This window comes from Rattus rattus, chromosome 7 (genome assembly GCF_011064425.1).
Source record: "Rattus rattus isolate New Zealand chromosome 7, Rrattus_CSIRO_v1, whole genome shotgun sequence".
NCBI classification, from domain to species: Eukaryota; Metazoa; Chordata; class Mammalia; order Rodentia; family Muridae; genus Rattus; species Rattus rattus.
Window position 1 is genome coordinate 129,562,763 of NC_046160.1, and position 21,389 is coordinate 129,584,151.

The 21,389-nt window shown below is 45.8% G+C and overlaps 3 protein-coding genes and 1 non-coding gene across 4 annotated transcripts in view; 1 reads left to right on the forward strand and 3 right to left on the reverse strand.

Moving 5' to 3' along the window:
• Positions 1-1,766: 1,766 nt before the first annotated feature.
• Positions 1,767-21,389, forward strand: part of Tdrd9 (tudor domain containing 9) — a 111,288-nt gene continuing 91,665 nt past the window's right edge. The window contains exon 1 of the mRNA XM_032908529.1: positions 1,767-1,987. Within this exon, the coding sequence (XP_032764420.1) occupies positions 1,767-1,987 (221 nt within the window). The remainder of the gene's footprint in view (positions 1,988-21,389) is intronic.
• LOC116905579 (ATP synthase subunit g, mitochondrial-like) lies at positions 6,120-12,253 on the reverse strand. Its single transcript, XM_032908591.1, has 2 exons — positions 12,092-12,253; positions 6,120-6,481 (listed from the first exon to the last, which is right to left on the reverse strand). Exons 1-2 carry the CDS (start codon positions 12,251-12,253, stop codon positions 6,167-6,169), a joined length of 477 nt encoding a protein of 158 aa, XP_032764482.1. The 3' UTR covers positions 6,120-6,166.
• Positions 9,638-9,744, reverse strand: LOC116906310. The gene has a single exon (XR_004388598.1). It is a non-coding gene; the product is annotated as a U6 spliceosomal RNA (small nuclear RNA).
• Positions 14,108-15,392, reverse strand: Rd3l (retinal degeneration 3 like). The gene is made up of 2 exons (XM_032908530.1): positions 15,059-15,392; positions 14,108-14,759 (listed from the first exon to the last, which is right to left on the reverse strand). The coding sequence occupies exons 1-2, from the start codon at positions 15,352-15,354 to the stop codon at positions 14,471-14,473; spliced, it is 585 nt and encodes a 194-aa protein (XP_032764421.1). The 5' UTR covers positions 15,355-15,392; the 3' UTR covers positions 14,108-14,470.

Here is a 21,389-nt window from a genome sequence, read left to right on the forward strand (position 1 = left end):
GAAAGGATTTACACTTACACTTAAAAGGGTCTCAGCTTACATTTAAAAGTCACGATCTATCACTGAGGGAAGTCAAGGCAGGGACTACAGGCAGGAGTTGAGGCAGGAATCATGGAAAAAGAATCCTCGTCTCCACCTGTCTAGGAATAGTGTCACCCACAGTGGGCTGGATCCTCCCATATCATTTATCAATCAAGACAATCTCTGACAGACATGGCCGCAAGCCAATCTGATCTGGGCAGTCCCTCAATCAAGACTTCTTTAGATAACTCTGAGCTGCGCCACACTGACAGCCGAAAACCATTTGGATGAATACATAAAACTTCTAGGTTGTAATTCCTTGCAGATAGATATAAACCATACACAAAAGCTCTTTAGGGTCTCCAGTCCCTATTAAGAATATAAAGAGAGGGGTTGGGGATTTAGCTCAGTGGTAGCTTGCCTAGCAAGCGCAAGGCCCTGAGTTCGGTCCCCAGCTCTGAAAAAAAAAAGAAAAGAAAAAAAAATATAAAAGAGGTTTTTTTTTTTTGGTTCTTTTTTCGAGCTGGGACTGAACAGGGCCTTGCTTCCTAGGCAGCGCTCTACCACTGAGCTAAATCCAACCCCATAAAGAGAGTTTTGAGGGCTAACTCAGGTTTAAGATGTATTTCAGAAAGAATATTTCTTTTTGATTTTTTTTTTTTTTTGAGATAATCTCTTACTCTGTTGCTCAGGCTGGCAAACTGTTTTGGGTTCCCGAATGCAAGGATTATGGTTGTGAACTACCGCGAAGAGCATCATAGCAAGCTACTTGAAGGACAAAAACCAACAGGTTTTTAATGTAATGTCAAGCCCAAAACACTTGTAAATCATCTAAAATTTCAAAACGTAACGGGCTATCCCAGCAGATTCATTCAAAGCGCCTAATGCTTTGAGGCTAAAATGTGGGCGAATCTTAAGCGGTTTCTCTTGCTCTACGGAGAGTGCAGTTTAGCAGATCATTCACTGTGAAGTGTTGTTAGCTGTTTGTAATCTCCCAGGACCTCAAGCCACTCCGTGAATAAGCCAAATCTGCCCCAAAGGCCAAGACCCAAGAGCTACCCAAGAGTCTTCGCATGACCTAGAGCTTACAAGCCACTTAAAGAATTGCCTGATCTTTCCGGCCATGCGAGAGGGGAACACTAAGAGCTACCCTACTTTGAGGCAATGACACCCTGGTTCAGTGACCGCTCTGGTGCCCCCGTTGGAATAAAGTTACAATCTCTATGGTTTGTGCTTCTGCTCCGGCTGAAGTCAGTCCCTGTGGGACTCTAGGCCAGGCTGGCAGCAGGAATGCAGTAAATATTTTCTTATGTTATTTGTTCGTTCTTCTCTCGTATATTACATCCAGACTGCAGTTTCTGCTCTTCCTCCCCAGTCCCGTGTCTCGGCTCCCCCTCCTCCTTTCAGAAAAGGGGAGGCCTCCCAGGGATATCAACCAAGCATGGCGTACCAAGTGAGTCCAGTAAATATTATCGGCAAACTGGTCTCCATAAACACTTGCCTGTCCAGGTCACCTGACTCCGGCTCACAGGCCTCGTGAGTGCTCTGGACACGAGGCCCCCACGTGCACGCAGGGCCCGGCCCCACCCTCCTCTTTGCGTGGCACAGTCTGATTGGATGGCCTCAGTGAGGGGTGGGGGGTAGGGGCTTCTGGAACGGTCGTTGTGGGAGGCCGGGAGGGCCGTGCTCTAAAGGCTTTGCCACCATTGGAGTCAGGCAGTTGAGGCAGCTCTTGGGCACCGAGGATGTTGCGCAAGCTCACGGTCGACCAGATAAATGACTGGTTCACCATAGGCAAGACGGTGACCAATGTGGAGCTGCTGGGCTTGCCGCCTGCCTTCCCTGCGGAGGCGCCCCGGGAGGAGGTCCAGCGCTCGGAGGAGGTCCCCAGCGAGGCCCCTACGGCCCAGGCCCAGGATCCAGTTAAGGCCACAGCACTGGCCAGACCAGCTTCAGCCTTTGGAAGGTAGGGAGCCCAGGAAGGTCTTTCAAGCCGATGAAGAGTCCTCAGTAAATAGGTGCTCTCCTAGGTTTTTGCAAAAAGCTGAGCATCCCAAGAATTTGGTAATTTGTTTAATTCCCAGCCTGTTTTTTTTTTGTTGTTGTTGTTTTGTTTTGTTTTGGTCTTTGTTTGTTTTGAACAAACAGAGTCCTGTATAGCCCAGCCTGACCTCAACTTATGCCTCCGTGGATAACCGTGAATTCTTCAGCCTCTGGCCTCCACTTTCCCAAGTCCTGAGATTACAGGGGTATATCCGCAGTCCCAGGTTCATAGACTGCCTTAAAAATTTCATTGCAGGGGTTGGGGATTTAGCTCAGTGGTAGAGCGCTTGCCTTGCAAGCGCAAGGCCCTGGGTTCGGTACCAAGCTCCGAAAAAAAAAAAGAAAAAAAGAAAAAATTTCATTGCAAGGATTTAGTGTGTGCGTGTGCGTGTGTGCGTGTGTGTGTGTGCGTGTGTGTGTGTGTGTGTGCGTGTGTGTGCGCGCACGCACGTGTGCGCGTGTGCCAGAATTCTTGAACTCAGGTCGTCAGGATTGCTGGTAAGCACCGTCAGCTCCGGCGTCTCACTGATGCAGACTCTGCCTACTCTCCCATCTAACGGTTTGTTTTATTTTTGAGGTGTGTATGTGGGGGGAGAGAAACTCTCTAGTGCTGGTGTTGGAGGTCATTGTGAGCCACGTGACCTGGGTGCCGGGAATGGAACTTGAGTCCTCTGCAAAACCATCACTGCACACAACTAACCCCTGGTCCCCCTCACCCACCTGGACTTCCCAGGTCACCAAAATGCGCTCCTCCCTTCTGCCCTTGCCCCTGTTGTTAAGGTACATACATCGGTGTGGGTCTTTCCCCTCCTGGTGTCACTGGCACTGAAAATCACCGTGCTCCACCTGTTTTCACTCCTAATTAACTTTCGACAACCAATGATTTTTGTTTGTTTGTTTCCTTTCTCCAGAATGTCATGTTGTGGAAGCCCCACAGTCTGTAGCCCCCCGACACGGGCTGCTTCCACCCAGTTATGTGAAGTTGAAGTTCCACACCTTTATGGTGGTTTAGCGTGGGCTGAGATCCCACCGGCTGAGTGTAACGCACTTACCTGCTGACCCACCTCACATCTGGGTTGTTCTGGCAGTTGTGGCCGAGGCTGCTGCAGACGTGTGTGTGAAGGTCTTTGTGAAGATGTTAGCTTTCAGTACATTTCATCTACATTTCAGTAGCTCAATAGCAAGGAGTTGGAATGCTGGCACCTTGTTCAGGTTTAGTATTTTACGTTTATGTGTCTGTGGGTGCACTGGCTGGTTCTGGCTGGTTCTGTTTGTCAGCTTGACACAAGCTGGAGGTATCTCTGAGAAAGGAGCCTCCCTTGAGGAAATGCCTCCATGAAACCCAAAGGCATTTTCTCAATTAGTGATCAAGAGGGGAGGACCCAGCCCATTGTGGGTGGTGCCATCCCTAGGCTGGTGGTCTTGGGTTCTATAAGAGAGCAAGCTGAGCAAGCCAGGGGGAGCAAGCCAGTAAGTAACATCCCTCCATGGCCTCTGCATCAGCTCCTGCTTCCTGACCTGCTTGAGTTCCAGTCCTGACTTCCTTTGGTGATGAACAGCAATGTGGAAGTGTAGGCTGAATAAACCCTTTCCTTCCCAACTGGCTTCTTGGTCATGATGTTAGTTCAGGACTAGGAGCCCTGACTAAGACAGTGGGTATGAGGCGTATGCGTGTAGGTGCCCACAGAGACCAGCAGAGGGAGCCAGATCCCTGGAATTGGGAGTTGCAGGCAGTTATAAGCTACCCAGTGTGGGTACTGGGAGCTGAAGTCTGGTTCTTTGGAAGAGTGTCAAGTACTTTTAACCACCAAGGCATCTCTCCGGATGCATTAACCTTTCACCTCTCACTGTCTTCGGTTACATGTGAAGGTGGCGCAAATTGGGCTGGAGGATACCTACTGTTTAGAAGAAACCTGGCTGTCATGAGTAGAACCCAGCACAGTGTGTAGTACCCCAGCTTGGGGCACCTCTGCTCCCACCCTAAATCCAGCCCCCTCTGCAGTTGAGAGGCCTTTTGTTTTCAACAAAATAGTGAAACAGTGTTTTACTGTTTTGCCCAATTTGATTTTGAACTGAGCAAAAGTGACCCTCCTGCCAAAACCTGCAAGGCTCTGGGGTTACAGGTATCACCCCGATTCAAATGTCTCTTTAATTTTTAAATTAATTTATTATTTTGTATTTCTATGATATATAGGGGCATGTGTACGTGTGGAGGTCAAAGGCGACTTTCAGGAGTCACTTGCTGCCTTGTACCTTGTGACTCAGGGTTTCTCTGGTTTCTCTTTACTTCATGTTAGCTGTCTGGAGAGCCCCTGGACAGTCCCCCTGTCTGCCTCACCTCGCTGTGGAGTGCTGGTACAGACAAGTGCCACTTCACTGGGTTCTAAGGGTAGGACTCGGGTCACCAGACTTGTGTGGTGAGTGCTCTTCCTCCTGAGCCCTCTTGCTGGCAGTGTTTTAAGTTCTAGACTTACTCTTGTTAGCCTTGCTTTCAGGCCTTTGCAGGGTCAAGCACAACCTTTAGCTCTTTGGTAATCGTGCTTTTCGGAGGAACCCAGGGGACATAGAGGGCTACTTTGTGTGTACTTGTTACTTTATTCCTTCCAGTTACTCTGGTAACCAATGGCTTGGTTCCATAGCCTCTACTTAAGGGTCTACAATCACTTTAGGCTTCCCTGGAGAAATGTAATGTTTTAATTCACTTATTTTGATATTGGAACTTAAATATTTGTTAACCTTGTCAGAAACTAAGCTTATAGATTCAACTGTCATTTCCATTGCTAAGATGCAATTTTTTAAACTCTTAAATTCTTTATGGATTAAGACTCAATAAGTCAAAAGTAGGTTTGCAGCGCAGTGGAATGAGAAAGGGTGAGCAGGCCATTAGAGTTAGACTCGACACACAAGTATGCAGTGCGGTGTTCGTAACATGTCGTAGTCATGCAACTGTGTAATTTAATCCTATAGCAACACCTTAATGTTACTGGACTTGTATCAGTTAATCGTATAATGACTTTGTAAAGGGAAAAAAATAGGTTTGGATGGCAAAGTGACCTGCCTAATTTCCTGTGGCAAGTAGTGTGGTCAGGCAGAGTGACTTCACAAGGATGTGTGCTGAAACCTGTGAACGTGCATTGATACATGGAAAAATTTATGTGTGTGAGTGTTTTGCTGCATATATGTGTTTGCAGCATGTGGGTACCTGGTATCCTGGGTTCCATGGAACTCGAGTTATAAATGGGTATATGCAGCTAAGTGGCTGATGGGAATCAAACCTGGGTCCTCTGGAAGAGCAGCCAGCGCTCTTAGCCTCTGAAGCATCTGTGCAGTCCTGGGAAAAGGATTTTGCTGGCATAATTAAGGTTAGGATCTTACATTTGTTTACTATGGGTGTGCATGCATCCACACACATGCACGTGCATTTTTATGGTATGCGTGCCACGGCATGCACATGGAGGCCAGAGGATAATGCACAGGACTCCGTTCTCTCCTTGTATTATTGGGTTCTGGGGATTAAATTCAGGTTGTCAGGGACTGAATGCAAGCATCTTTACCTTCTGAGCCATCTTGTTGGCCACAGAATAATAATAATAATAATAATAATAATAATAATTATTATTATTATTATTTAGTTTTTTAGAATTTTTTATTCTTTTTAAAAATTGGATATTTTTTATTTACATTTCTTTTTTTAATTTTATTTTTTGTTAGATATATTTATTTACCTTTCAAATGTTATTCCCTTTCCTGGTTTCCTGTCCATAAGCCCCTCCATCCCTCCCCCTCCCCCATTCAGATGTTTCCCCCATCTACCTCCCTTACCTGCCCCCCTACTTTCCCCTGCACTGGGGGTCCAACCTTGGCAGGACCAAGGGCTTCCCCTTCCACTGGTGCTCTTACTAGGCTATTCATTGCTACCTATGAGCCCTGGGTCAGTCCATGTATAGTCTTTCAGTAGTGGCTTAGTCCCTGGAAGCTCTGGTTGGTTGCCATTGTTGTTGGTTTTTTTTTCCCCCACAGCTAGCATTTTATTCAGATAGAAGTCTCATTCATTATACATGGTCCAAGATAAGAACTCAAATCAGAAGTTAAAGATTGGTCTTCAAACATCATAGCCAACAATGCCACGTTTGCCTATGATCGCTCCGATGTAAAGCCACATCCACACCTCAGTGGCCACCAAGCCATTCAGCACAGCTTCCTTCACTGTAAGGTGTTTGACGCTACCAGCTTTGGCACTGTGAATTATTTTTTTCATGCTCTGAATAGCTGTAGGGATTTCACCAGGGGTTGGGGGAACCAGCTCAACCTTGGCGTAGTGCCAAAGTGTGGCCAATCGAGGCTTCGAGTAAGTCATGGCAGCAGCCACCATCGACGGTGCCTTTTCCACAAAGTTACGGATGAACTTGGCCGTGGTCTAAGGTGGAAGGTTCGTCTCCCCGAACCACCGGCTGAATGGCATTATTGTTCTTAATGGGGTTGCAAGCCCCTTCAGCTCTTTCAATCTTTCCTCTAATTCCCCCCAAGGGGGTCCCGTTCTCAGTTCAGTGGTTTGCTGCTAGCACTGACCTCTGGATTTGACATGCTCTGGATGTGTCTCTCAGGAGAGATCTATATCCGGTCCCTTTCGGCATGCATTTTTTAGCTTCATCCATCTTATCTAGTTTTGGTGGCTGTATATATATGCACCACATGTGGGGCAGGCTCTGAATGGCTATTCCTTCAGTCTCTGCTCTAAACTTTGCCTCCATATCCCCTCCTATGGATATTTTTTTTCCCCTTTTAAGAAGGAATGGGAGCATCTGCATTTTGGTCATCCTTCTTGAGCTTCCTGTGGTCTGTGAGTTGTATCTTGTGTAGTTCCAGGTTTTGGGCAAAGATCCACTTATCAATGAGTGCATACCAAGTGTGTTTTTCTGTGACTGGGTAACCTCACTCAGGACGATATTTTCCAGTTCATTCCATTTGCCTATGAATTTCATGAAGTCATTGTTTTTGATAGCTGAGCAGTATTACATTGTGTAGACGTACCACATTTTCTGAGTCCATTCCTCTGTTGAAGGGCATCTGGGTTATTTCCAGCTTCTGACTATTATAAATAAGGCTGCTATGAATATAGTGGAGCATGTGTCTTTGTTGTATGTTGGAGCATCTTTTGGGTATATGCCCAGGAGAGGTACAGATGGGTCCTCAGGCAGCTCAATGTCCAATTTTCTGAGGAACCTCCAGACTGATTTCCAGAATGGTTGTACCAGTCTGCAACCCCACCAACAATGGAGGAGTGTTCCTCTTTCTCCGCATCCTCGCCAGCATCTGCTGTCACCTGAGTTGTTTTTTTTTTGTTTGTTTGTTTGTTTTTTTTAATCTTAGCCATTCTGACTGGTGTGAGGTGGAATTTCAGGGATGTTTTGATTTGCATTTCCCTGGACTAAGGATGTTAAACATTTCTTTAGGTGCTTTTCGGCCATTCAATATTTCTTAGCTGAGAATGTTTTGTTTAGCTCTGTACCCCATTTTTAATAGGGTTATTTGGCTCTCCAGAGTCTAACTTCTTGAGTTCTTTTGGATATTATATTTTAGCTATTAGCCCTCTATCAGATGTAGGATTGGTAAAGATCTTTTCCCAATCTGTTGTTTGCAGTTTTGTCCTATTGACAGTGTCCTTTGCCTTACAGAAGTTTTGCAGTTTTCATGAGGTCCCATTTGTCGATGCTTGGTCTTAGAGCATAAGCCATTCCTGTTTTGTTCAGGAAATTTTCCCCAGTGCCCGTGTGTTTGAGACTCTTCCTCACTTTTTCTTCTATTAGTTTGAGTGTATCTGGTTTGATGTGGAGGTCCTTGATCCACTTGGACTTAAGCTTAGTACAGGGTGATAAGAATGGATCGATCTGCATTCTTCTACATGCTGACCTCCAGTTGAACCAGCTCCATTTGTTGAAAATGCTATCTTTCTTCCACTGGGTGGTTTTAGCTCCTTTGTCAAAGATCAAGTGACCATAGGTGTGTGGGTTCATTTCTGGGTCTTCAATTCTATTCCACCGATCTATCTGTCTGTCTCTGTACCAATACCATGCAGTTTTTATGACTATTGCTCTATAATACTGCTTGAGGTCAGGGATGGTGATTCCCCCAAAAGTTCTTTTATTGTTGAGGCTAGTTTTTTTTGTTATTCCAAATGAATTTGCAAATAGCTCTATCTCTTTAAAGAGTTGAGTAGGGGGCCAGAGAGATGGCTCAGCAGTTAAGAGCACTGACTGCTCTTCCAGAGGTCCTGAGTTCAAATCCCAGCAACCACATGGTGGTTCACAACCACCTATAGTGGAATCCGATGCCCTCTTCTGGTGTGTCTGGAAAGAGCTACAATGTGCTCATATAAGTAAAATAAACAAATCTTTGGGTTGGAGATTTAGCTCAGCGGTAGAGCGCTTGCCTAGAGAGCGCGAGGCCCTGGGTTCGGTCCCCAGAAAAAAAAAAAAAAAAAAAAAAAAAAAAAAAAAAAAAAAAAGAGTTGAGTAGGAATTTTGATGGGGATTACGTTGAATCTGTAGATTGCTTTTGGCAAAATGGCCATCTTTACTATATTAATCCTGACAATCCATGAGCATGGGAGATCTTTCCATCTTCAGAGATCTTCCTCAATTTCTTTCTTCAGAGATGTGAAGTTTTTGTCATACAGATCTTTCACTTGCTTGGTTAAAGTCACACTGAAGTTTTTTTATATTATTTGTGACTATTGTGAAGGGTGTCATTTCCCTAATTTCTTTCTCAGCCTGTTTATCCTTTGAGTAGAGGAAGGCTACTGATTTGTTTGAGTTAATTTTATACCCTGACACTTTGCTGAAGTTGTTTATCAGGTTAAGTAATTCTCTGGTGGAACTTTTGGGGTCACTTAAGTACACTTTCATATCATCTGCAAATAGTGGTATTTTGATTTCTTCCCTTCCAATTTGTATCCCTTTGACTTCCTTTCACTGTCTGATTGCTCTGGCTAGGACTTTGAGAAGTATATTGAATAAGTAGGAGAGAGTGGGCAGCCTTGTCTAGTCCCTGATTTTAGTGGGATTGCTTCAAGTTTCTCTCCATTTAGTTTAATGTTAGCTACTGGTTTGCTGTGTATGGCTTTTACTATGTTTAGATAAGGACCTTGAATTCCTATTCTTTCCAGTACTTTTATCATGAAGGGGTGTTGAATTTTGTCAAATGCTTTCTCAGCATCTAATCAAATGATCATGTGGTTTTGTTCTTTCAAGTTTGTTTATATAATGGATTACGTTGATGTTTTTCCGTGTATTAAACCATCCCTGCATGCCTGGGATGAAGCCTACTTGATCATGGTGGATGATTGTTTTGATGTGCTCTTGGATTCGGTTTGCCAGAATTTTATTGAGTATTTTTGCGTCGATGTTCAAAAGGGAAATTGGTCTGAAGTTCTCTTTCTTTGTTGGGTCTTTGTGTGGTTTAGGTATACGAGTAATTGTGGCTTCATAGAAGGAATTCGGTAGCGCTCCATCTGTTTCTATTTTGTGGAATAGTTTGGACAGTATTGGTGTGAGGTATTCTATGGAGGTCTGATAAAAATATGGAACGCTTCACGAATCTGCGTGTCATCCTTGCGCAGGGGCCATGCTAATCTTCTCTGTATCGTTCCAATTTTAGTGTATGTGCTGCCGAAGCGAGCCCCACAGACTTATTTTTAATTGGACTTGAAGAAAGCAACTCATCCTCCATGATATCAGTGTGCCATTGACAGATGGCCACTGGACTCCCAGCGTTTGGCTGTTTCCTAGGTCTCCAGCCTGAACCTTTCTGTACATACTTTGGTGTTTCTCTAAGAATCTCTACCACATCAAGCAAGAGCGTGTTTAGACTAGTTAGTAGTTGAGGGGAGGGGAGAATGACAGTTGCATTTTTTTTTTAGATAAATACATCTTTCTTCCCGACCTCCCAATTCTGGGGTTAAAGGCCAGAGTCCTCAAGGCCGGGCAAGTGCTTCCTTCTCTTCCGAGCCTCTGGGTTGAACCCAGCGCTCACGCATGCCAGCCCAGCCCAAAGCTGAGCCCCAGCTCAGCCTTGAATATGCATAGGATAGAGGCACCCACTTTACCGCAGGGTCAGAAACGGGACGTGAGCAAGTTCCAGGTGGCCATGGGTGGCACAGAGGTCTCTGTCTGAGCCAAAAGGAAGAGAACCCCTGAAAGAACTGGTATGAGGGGTTCCACAGAATTGATGTGGACACAAAGACTTTGACATGCCTGTCAGCTGTCAATGTAGTGAGTCTGTCTGAGAGAAGTTGGGCCCGAGCTATATCCTTTTGGGGTCAGGATTCTGAGCCCAGTGTGACAAGAACACTCAGCCCGGGGATGGTACGGTAGGTCTTGTGGGGAGCAGAGATAGAGCAGACAGCTCTACAGCTTGGTCTCAGTGTCTGCAGTTGAGAAGTTGGTAAGGTGGATTGAGAAAAAAGAGACTTTTGTGGGGGTGGGTGGGTGCAGAGGGTTAGGAAGTCATGCAGTGAGGCCACCTCTACCCTGCCCATGCATCTCTGCATCCTGCTCCTGATCTCTGCCTCCCATGCATGCATCTCTGCCTCCCATGCATGCATCTCTGCATCCCACCCATGCACCTCTGCCTCTCACCCATGCATCTCTGCCTCCCACGCATGCATCTCTGTCTCCCATGCATGCATCTCTGCCTCCCACGCATGCATCTCTGCATCCCATGCATGCACCTCTGCATCCCACCCATGCACCTCTGCCTCTCACCCATGCATCTCTGCCTCCCACGCATGCATCTCTGCATCCCACCCATGCACCTCTGCACTCTGCCCACGCATCTCTTTGCATATATATTTTGGGAGTCCTCTATGTGCTGCTTCCCACAGGAGAGCTTACCAAGGGCAGAACTGTCACTGAGTTCGTGCATTCGCTGCAGCCTCTGGCATACAGTAGACACTCGGGTTTGAGTGAATGAATGAAATGCCCTGCTACACCCGTTCTTCATTCTAGACAGGAGAGCTGCCCCTGTATGTAATGGGAGCATGGCTGCTCCAAGGTGTGGTTGAAGGGAAAGTTTTTATTGTAGATAGGAGGGAGAGGACAGGCAGAGGCATCTGGAAGAGTCCAGAGCAGGGAGAGAAAGCAGACTGAACATGGCCAGCAGAGTGGACCAGGCCATGCGAGGCCAGGGGAAAAGGTGAGGGAGAGAGAGAGCCTTGAGAGCACAGAGCTGAAGGCCGGGCTATGTGGAGACAGGAAGCCAGGGCAGGGGAAGCCCACGATCTGGAGGAGTTTAGGGAGGGAGAAAACGGTGCTGAGGAGAGCCACAGGTACTGAGTGAGGCTGTGGGCCAGCGTGCACTTTGGTATGCTAATGGGTACCACAGACAGACACTTGTCCCTTTTGACAGATGAGGAATGGTTCCTCTGGGCTAGCGGAGGGAGTGCTGCAGTTGGAAGCAGGAGTGGGGGTGGGGGTGGGGTTGGTGGGATGGGGAGGGGTGTGTGGGGGGGGGGGTGAGGGGGAAGGTGTAGGGAGGTGGGGGTTGTGGGGGGTGGGGGGTGTTCCCTCGGACCTGACAGCTCTCTGATTCACCCCTGCTTTGCCTGACTCTTAAGGTATACCTTACTCTCCAGGCGGGTGGGCGGGCGGATGGCTGACACTCCCCTCAAGACTGATTTGAGGATAAGTAAGTGTGCAGAACAATGAGAGCAGAAATGAGGATTATCCTGGCAACTCACCGTGTGTGCGTGCATGTGTGCGTGTGTGTTTCCATTACCCTCCTGGAAGTAGCCATGTCTCTTGCTTATGTTACTGCAAGAACCTTCCGTCTTTGATCTGGCTTCTCATGATTTTTCTGTTCTAGCACCTAGAGGAATGTCTGGCATGAGGCCAATGCTCAGTTACTATCTATAGAATGAGCACATTCTCACACCAACACTCACACTGAGGTTGAACACACAGGTGACTTTCCTGGGTACATTGCTATTGGACACAACTGGAATGCTTAATTGTGGCCACCCAGTACTTGCCTGAATCACTGTGGTCTCCTGCTTCTGTCTGCTGTTGTTTTTCTGTGCTGAAGGCTCCTTGCACTCCTCCCTTCTCTTCTGTATGGAGTGCTCCCCTCCTGGGTTCTCCTGTGATGTCTTCCTGTTCACACCTCTGCTTAGAGAAGATCCTGTCATCTCCATAACCGAAGACTTCCTCCTAATTTCTCTCCTTAGTTTTGTCCTTTTTCCTTCTTCAGGAGGCCCCCCCCCTTTTTTTTCTTTTTTCTTTTTTTTTCAGAGCTGGGGACCGAACCCAGGGCCTTGTGCTTGCTAGGCAAGCGCTCTACCACTGAGCTAAATCCCCAACCCCCAGGAGCCCCCTTTTGTTGTTATTTGTGTTAGCCGAAGGCCAGCCTTGCCAGTCATCTTTGTACCTGTGTGTTTTGCCTTTGATCTGCCCCGATCCTGAGGGAACCTGAGCGATTATGAGACCCTGTTTGTATACAGGGTGGGTGGACCTGCACCCACTGACACAGAACATGGGAGTTGCTGAAGAACTTGAAGGATCGTGCTCTGTGTGTGTGTGTGTGTGTGTGTGTGTGTGTGTGTGTGTTTTAGACAGAAGTTTGGTTTGTGTGTTTGTGTGCATGCTATATGATACATGTGTGAGGTGTGTGCACGTATAGATGTGGAGGCCAGTACAACTTGTGGGAGTCAATTCTCTTTCTCTTTTCTGGGTTCCAGGGATGACACTCAGTTTGTCAGGCTTGGTGGCAAGTGCTGAGCCATCTCACCCTCCCGCCCTTTCTTATGTTTATATGTTTATTGAAGATGGTTTCTTACTGGCCTAGATCTCACCAAGTAGACTAGGCTAGCTGGCCAGCAAATCCCAGGGATCCGCTGACTCTGGGTTTAGAGCTCCTGCTACCACACTCAGCTGTTTTATGCAGATTCTGGGTGTCAAACTCAAGGCCTCAGTGGAAGTGCTTCACCGACCGAGCAAGCTGTTGGCTTGCTCCCGTCCCTTGGACTTTATTCTTTTAGGAAACAAACAGCCTCCTGCGACGTTGGCTTTGAACGTGTTGGTGTTATGCTTCCTGTACGCATGCAGGAGGACTTGTCAGATAGGCAACTGCTGTTTGCATCTGGACTGCAGGAGGGAGCTGGGGGGCCGGTGTGACAGGCGGCGTGTGATTCCAGCTCTGCTAGTTACCTTGCATTTGGCAAGGCACTGAGCTGGCCTGAGCAGTTTGCTCCTTTGTCAAGTGAGAATAACATCTCAGATGTACAAGGTTTGGATTAAATGAGGGTTATGCACAGCATCAGGAATGTAGAATTACTTCAGCATTGCTAGGTAGACTCGTCAGGCTTGGTAACAGCTTTGAAGGTCTGTTGTGTAAAGTACTGAGCAGCTGTTGTTCTGTGGGGACTTGTTTTCTCTATTCCCTGGCTACTGTGCCCATACCATTGACAAGAAAATGTGCCCGAAGCACCTTACACACATGCCCTCGAACGTGTGTGGGCACGCGCGCACACACACACACACACACACACACACACACACACACACACACACACATTTAACCTCAATTCCTTTGCTAAATTTAGGTATTTCAAACAGCTTGAGGTATAAAAACCTGGATGTGTCTAACCATGATTAAAAATCAGATTGTTGGCAGTTCTCATGAGCTGCTGTGAGGTTCTGTTGGATTTGAGTCAGAACTCAGAAAGAGCGTAAGACATTTTCTTTCTCTTCTTTGTTTTGATGTTAACCAGAGCCTTAAGTAGACCTTTTCTGGTGCTCTGGGCTTCCTTATCATCCATTTGTCACACACCAGCTTGCCTGCTGCCTCATGACTGCCCTCTGTGCCTCGCTTGAAGGGCACGAGTCTTAAACTCCAACCCATGACTAGTGAGCTTCTCTCAGGAATGGTTGGGAAAGCAAACACCGCCAGTGCTTTTAAATTGGAGATCATTTCCACACTCATGGACCCTCTCCCTTGTTCCCACAAAGGGTGACATCACATAATGGAGGTGGATTTCATGTCAGTTGCATTGTAGGGAGAAGCTCACATTAATCATTTATTCTACACATCGGCTCTCTTAGAATAAAAGCCAAGATTAATTGTTTCACAAAGAATCTGTCATACTTCATAGTAAATTTCTTTAGTTCTGTGACATGTTTGAGGTATAAGAAACTTCAGACATTTAGACAGTATTTTAGTTAAAAGCGTATTTTCATTAAAATATTGACTATTTACAGTGGTTAGAAAACAGTACTGCTTAGAGAAGTTGGAGGTACAGGAATTTGAACTAAACCCTGATGCTGTAGCAGAGAAACCCAGGGTCATGTGACAGTTTCTTCCCGTTAGTGCTAAGGGGCATGACTCTGGGGTGGCCTTGCTAACTCCTTAGCTCTTAGCTCGGCGGGTGATAATACGGCAGGTTCCATGCTCTGTGTGAACATGATGGAAACCTGTTCTTGGCATTTCTGTCTACGTAACTTGAAATCGTGGGTATCTCGTCTTTGTCTGGCCCCTCAGAGCTTTCACCTGGGGGCGCAGGGGAACAGGTGACGTCAGAGTCCCACAGGCCAGCGTGAAGACCCCCTCTGTCAGGGCTGCTGAGGAAGTCTTTCAGAACTTGCTTGAAGATGTAGACAATTTCCCAGGGAAGTACATCGTTTTCTGCCAAAAGTTCTCGAAATCTACGGGGGACACAGGGATGAGGATTTAGAAATTTCTCTTGTACCCCTTTCCCAGACGCTGCTTACCTATGTAACTGTGTCTAGACACTTCCCTTTTTAGTAACAGAAAAGTGCTATAATTAGGCTTTTAGGGAAAAAACTTTGTAATTAAAGTAAATTTCTACTAGTAAGCTGTCCAGAGGTGTGTAGGGTTTTCCGGATAGGCATCCGGACATGTGATTAAAGAGTTTATGTAATGCGGCAGCTTTTAGTCTACAGCTCACACACACCGCAAGACCGTGAAGAACATAGTACTTTACCTGCTGAGAACAGTTCCGGTTTGACAAGGTTGTACTTGGGAGCAAAGGACTTCCAGTTGTCTCTGCTCGGTAGCTGGGATCGTGTGAGGAGTCTGGTAGCTTCTCAGCCAGTTGTAATCCACACCTGTCCTTTTCACCTTCTGCTCATCTTCGATCTCGTTCATTAACCTCTCACGCTCCCTGAGATGCCATTTTAACTCCCGAAGCAGAGTCTTTGTCACGGCCTCCGAGCCAGTGTGGCGTGCTTGTTTGTCGGAATAAGGTTTTGGCCATTTCACCCAGCTAAAAAATGGCATTTTTAGGCTGTAGAGATATTAAATGTTTACTTGCATAAATTTTTATGGTTCTTATCTGTAAATATTTTTTCTTTACTATTGCCAGAAAAGTAAATGAATTTTTTTCACTGGTAAAACATACAGGTCAAAATAAGATTAGAATGTGGATTAAATTCTTTCAATTTCTAACTAGGTCAGTGCTAAACCCAAGCTTTGAAAATACCTAGATAAAATCTAAGCAGAAATGAAATAAAATCATAATAATACAAACTGAACTATTTCTGACAATAACACTTGCTAATAGAAGTTTTTAGGGGGCTCTGAAACATCATTGAACAGTGCTGTCCACGAGCACTGACTTAGAACAGAAAGCGTGAGCTTACCTGCCGACACAGAGGTCTGCTGTGGGAATATTGCCGGAGTTTGCCCAAGTTGGGGACGAAGCTGTGTTTCTCTCAGGTGGGTCTCATTCTCCTGGGGGGTCCTCCAGGGAAGGAATGTCTCCTCGTTTACCCACTGGAACTGTGTTTGAAACAAACAACTATGTGTGTTAGGAGTGAGGCTCAGTCGTCTTCATTGGAGAGACATATATGTATATATAACCTTCCATCTTCATGAGTCAGAGAACTGTCTGCCTTTTGACTGTAGCTTATTTTCTTTGAAAAAGACGCTGACAGCTACGCATGCTGATCCCAAATGCATGCTGCAACGTCTCTAGGAATGGAGTGAAAGGCAGGCGTCTGAGGCACCACAGATGCTCTCGCTGCCGAGGAGAAGAGTGCCGCGTGGTGTGATGCTCTGCTGTGCGTAGCTGTGGGTCACAGTTCCATGCCGCATTTTTATGCCTGTGGAGCTCTAAAAATAACCTCACGGCTGCTTTTATTCTTCTGCTAACTGTGAGGCAATTTGGAAGCCAGGTCACTGTCCCTCCTAATGAAAAAATAGATGAGACTTGACTCTATGCAAACGCACCCTCTGCGAAAGCTTGGAGTAAGGGAGTGAGCCGGGCAGAGCGTGCTGGCACAAGTCATGTGGGAGCTTAGCACATGTTATCTCCCGCATCCACTTATTGTCTATAAAATAGCAAATCTGGGTATGGAAGCAGGGTGACATGCTGGAGGGTACTAAAGCACCTAGGTAGAAACAGCGTGAATCTGACCGTCTGTGTTCATGGTGGTGAGACAGCAGTGGGTCACCAGTGAAGGGAGAGCTGTGAAGAAGAACAAAGTTAGAAACAGAACTGCACCGAGTGAGATCAGGCATGGGCAGAACCCCATCCCAGAAACCCCCACTGGGGGTGTGGAGGAAGGAGAGCCAGAGTCAGGGTCACCACACTACGTATAGATTCACGTCTCAGAGGTGCAGTTATAACCCTGCTTAGGGGACTCTTCTGGGCCCTGGGCTTTGCTGTACATTTTTTCTATTTAGATGTTTGTCTTGTAAAACAGTGGCTTGCTTGTAAAAGGTCTTTTGCTTCTTAGTCTCTGTTGGGCGATGACATTATGTAGCTTTTCCTTTTATAACCTTTATCTCTTCTGTTGCTTTTCTTCCCAGTGAGCTAAGAATAATAGACATTGTTCCCATCAGACCTGTGTGCCATGTATGATCAAGAGTGACAGGTGTGGTCAGGCTGGAGTTACTGTGATGTCCGGGAAAGGCCGGACGTCAGGCTTCCTTATCCTCACTGAGAGGCGCTCATATTGCATTGCCTGCAGTAGCGGGAGAAAGGAGGGAGTGACGCTTATTGTGACAAGGTGTCCTTCCAAATTAAAACCAAAGTTGTACTAAGTCATGCCACTTTTCCTTTTGAACAACTTTGTTCCTCTTCAAACTCTTCCTTCCTCTGAAGTGGTAACTAAAATATCATATGTATTGGAGAAGGAGAGCAAACCTGATTTCTACTCAGGTCCTCTGCAGTCTTTGCGTTGCTTCCCCATCCCCAGATCTCCCTGTTGACCCACTGCAGTGCTGAGCAGACCAGTGCTGCACTGCTGGGCTCCTGGCCTGCCCCTCAGTTTTGTTCTATTTTGAGACAGGGTCTTAGCACAAGGTCCTGGCTGTCCTGGAATTCCCGATGTTGACCAGGCTGATGTCAAACTTAGAGATTCACCTGCTCCTGCTCCTGCTCCTGCCTCCTGAGTGTTGGGATTAGAGCACGCACACCATGCTGGCCCTCCACCCCACCCCAGATTTGGAAACACCGACTGCTCACTCAATGTCTAATCTTTGTTTTGTTTGTAGCTGCTGTCTGGTCAGGTTTTGTTTCTTCGTTTTTGTTGGTATGTATGTATGTATGTATGTATGTATGTATGTATGTATGTATTTATTTATTTATTTATTTATTTATTTTTGCTTGACTCATTTCTGTTTCTTCAACACCTTTTCCTGGACCCCACTCCTGTTTGAACTTACTCTGTCTCCCTCGTCCTCTAGCTCAGCTAGGTCCCTTACATCTGCTGGTGCTCAGTTGCTCAACAGATGCTTACTGATGTCTCCTGTGATCTGAGGCTTAGGACTGGGGTGACTCAGTCACTAGACAGGTCCTCTTCCTGCTGTCATGGGGCTGCCCTCCTAGGGGAAGATGAATGTGTGAATGAGATAATTACAAGTCGTCTGTGTTATTTAGCATTCATGCCCTGCTTCCTTCAAGTCAGACGAGGGGATCAGGCAAGGACTTTGTGGTTAGGATAATTCCCTTGAACAGGATTCGTGTTCTTGAGTCAAGGTCTCACTGTGTAGCCCTTGCTGGCCTTAGATTTCCTGTACTCCTGCCTCAGCCTCAGGTGGATTACTGGTGTAGGCCGCAACACCTAGCCTTTGAGCAGACTTTAATGGCCTTAAAGGACTTCCTGAGCCTTCTTTCTCTCTACCCAGCTTACTAGGTGTCTCTCCATCTGCGGCAATGCTTATGCCTGGACTTCTCAGGGCTCGGTTCCCACCTCAGTCCACACCAACTCTCTGGTTTGAACTTACTGCACACACATGTTATCTGGTGCTTGGTTTGTGCTACTTAATTAAATTTCATTTTTCTCCTTTCTCATGAAATTGTTAAGACTGAAACAGAGACTAAATACCGTTCTCTTTACATCTCTCCTACTACCCTGGAGTTAGAGAACATATTTGTCGGCAAGAGAAGCACTTCTCTTTTTAAATTAATTTTTGTTTATCAGGTAAATCCAGCTTATCGTGAGAGCTTGTCAGCTGTGCAGTAAATTTAGTAAATGGGTCACTTCGGCTGCACCGGCACCTCCTTAGCTACGGCGCAAGGAAGACTTGAAATAGCTGGGCCGTTCTCCGAGTGACAGTTGTTGTATCGTTTACTTGGCTTTTTCTTTTTTCTTTTGTGTAGATGGATCTTTGCCTGCATGCATGTGTGCACATATGTGCCCTGCTGCAGAGCCCAAATGGAGGGCATCGGATCTCCTGGGGCTGGAGTTAAGATGGTTGTGAACCACCATGGGGGTGCTGGGAATCAAAGCTGGGCCTCTGGCAGAGTTAACAGCCAGTGTGGGAAGGGAAAGTGGATGACCAGGCTGGCCTCAAACTCACAGAGATCTAGCTGCTTTGCCTCCTGTGCTGGGATTAAAGGCCTGTGCCATCATGCCCGGCTCCCTTGCTACTCTAAGACAGAGTCAGTTCCCATGCCCGGGGTGAGTTTGGTTGGAGATGGTAGAAGAAATAAGTGGGAAACCTTGGTCTGATGGGCTCTGGGTCTTGGATATCTCACCATCTGCTGAGTTGTAGCTCAGAGCTGGGAAGCAGGCCTTAGCAGAGATTAGATATCCTGAGGATGAAGTTCAAACTTGCCCCAAGGAAGTTGATGCCCCTAATCAGTAGGAAGTAGTAAAAGAACCCACAAAGTAGCAAAAAGATAGCTACACTCTGGGACCTCAGGGCCATTTTCCCCTAACAGCCAAACAGACTAGTCTACCTCCTTCAGATGTTCCCCAGATGCCACCCCTGTTGGCTGACACTGTGACTCTCCATGCCCCATCTCTCCAACACAGGTTCCCCTGTGCTCCTTTATAACGTACTTTTATTTTACTCATTAAAAAAAGATTTTATGCCAGGTAGTGGTGGCATGCCTTTAGTCCCAGCACTAAGGAGGCAGAGGCAGGGAGATCCCTCTCAGTTCAAGGCCAGCCTGGTCTACAGAGTGAGTTCCGGGACAGCCAGGGATACACAAAGAAACCCTGTCTCAGAAAACAAAAAACCAAACCAATCCAAACAAAACAAAACCCCAAAAACCAAAACACAAAATCAAAAATACCAAACAAAAAAGATTTTTTTCTTATCCGTTTGTTTTAAGACGAGATGTTCTATAGATGTCTGTTAAATCCATTTGGTTCATGTCTGTTGGTTTCTCCATGTCTCTGTTTAGTTTCTGTTTCCACGGTCTGTCCATTGATGAGAGTGGGGTGTTGAAGCCTCCTACTGTTATTGTGTGAGGTGCAATGTGTGATTTGAGCTTCAGTAAGGTTTCTTTTATGATGTAGGTGCCTTGCATTTGGAGCATAGATATTTAGGATTGAGAGTTCATCTTGGTGGATTTTTCCTTTGATGAGTATGCAGTGTCCTTCCTTATATTTTTTGTTAACTTTTAGTTGAAAGTTGATTTTATTCAATATGAGAATGGCTATTCCAGCTTGTTTCTTGGGACCATTTGCTTGGAAATTTTTTTCACAGCCTTTTACTCTGAGGAAGTGTCTGTCTTTGTCACTGAGGTGTGTTTCCTGTATGCAGCAAAATGCTGGGTTCTGTTTATGTATCCAGTCTGTTAGTCTATGTCTTTTGATTGGGAACTTGAGTCCATTGATGTTGAGAGATATTAGGGACCAATGATTGTTGTTTCCTATAATTTTTGTTTTTAGAGGTGGAATTATGTGTGGCTATTTTCTTTTGGGTTTGTCGAAAGAAGATTACTTTCTTGCTTTTTCTAGGGTATAGTTTCCCTCCTTGTGTTGGAGTTTTCCATCTATTATCCTTTGTAGGACTGGATTTGTAGAAAGATATTGTGTAAATTTGGTTTTGTCATGAAATATCTTGGTTTCTCCATCTATGTTAATTGAGAGTTTTGCAGGATACAGTAACCTGGGCTGGCATTTGTGTTCTCTTAGGGTCTGTATGACATCTGTCCAGGATCTTCTGGCTTTCATAGTCTCTGGTAGAAGTCTGGTGTAATTTTATAGGTCTGCCTTTATATGTCACTTGACCTTTTTCCCTTACTGCTTTTAATATTCTTTCTTTGTTTTAAGCATTTGGTGTTTTGACTATTATGTGATGGGAGGAATGTCTCTTCTGGTCCAATCTATTTAGAGTTCTGTAGGCTTCTTGTATGTTTATGGGCATCTCTTTCTTTAGGTTAGGGATGTTTTCTTGTATGGTTTTGTTGAAGATATTTACTGGCCCTGTAGGGTGGGAATCATCACTAATTTTCATTAGGTTTGATCTTCTCATTGTGTCCTGGATTTCCTGGATGTTTTGGGTTAGGAGCTTTTTGCATTTTACGTTATCTGTGACGATTGTGTTGATGTTTTCTGTGGTATCTTCCGCCCCTGAGATTCTCTCTTCTATCTCTTGTATTCTGTTGATGATGCTTGCATCTACGACTCCTGATCTCTTTCCTAGGTTTTCTATCTCCAGGGTTGTCTGTCCCCCTTTGTGATTTCTTTATTGTTTCTATTTCCATTTTTAGATCCTTCACCTGTTTGGTTGTATTTTTCTGTAATTCTTTAAGGGACTTTTATGTTTCTTCTTTAAGGGCTTCTACTTGTTGACCTGTGTTGTCCTGTATTTCTTTAAGGGAGTTATTTATGTCCTTCTTAAAGTCCTCTAACATCATCATGAGGTGTGATTTTTAAATCAGAATCTTGCTTATCCTTGTTTGGATATCCAGGGCTTGCTGTGGTGGGAGACCTGGGCTCTGATGATGTCAAGTGGCCTTGGTTTCTGTTGCTTAGGTTCTTGCCCTTGTCTCTCACCATCTGGTTATCTCTGGTGTTAGCTGGTCTTTCTGTCTTGATGTCTCTGACCATCCTGTAAGTCTGTGTGTCAGC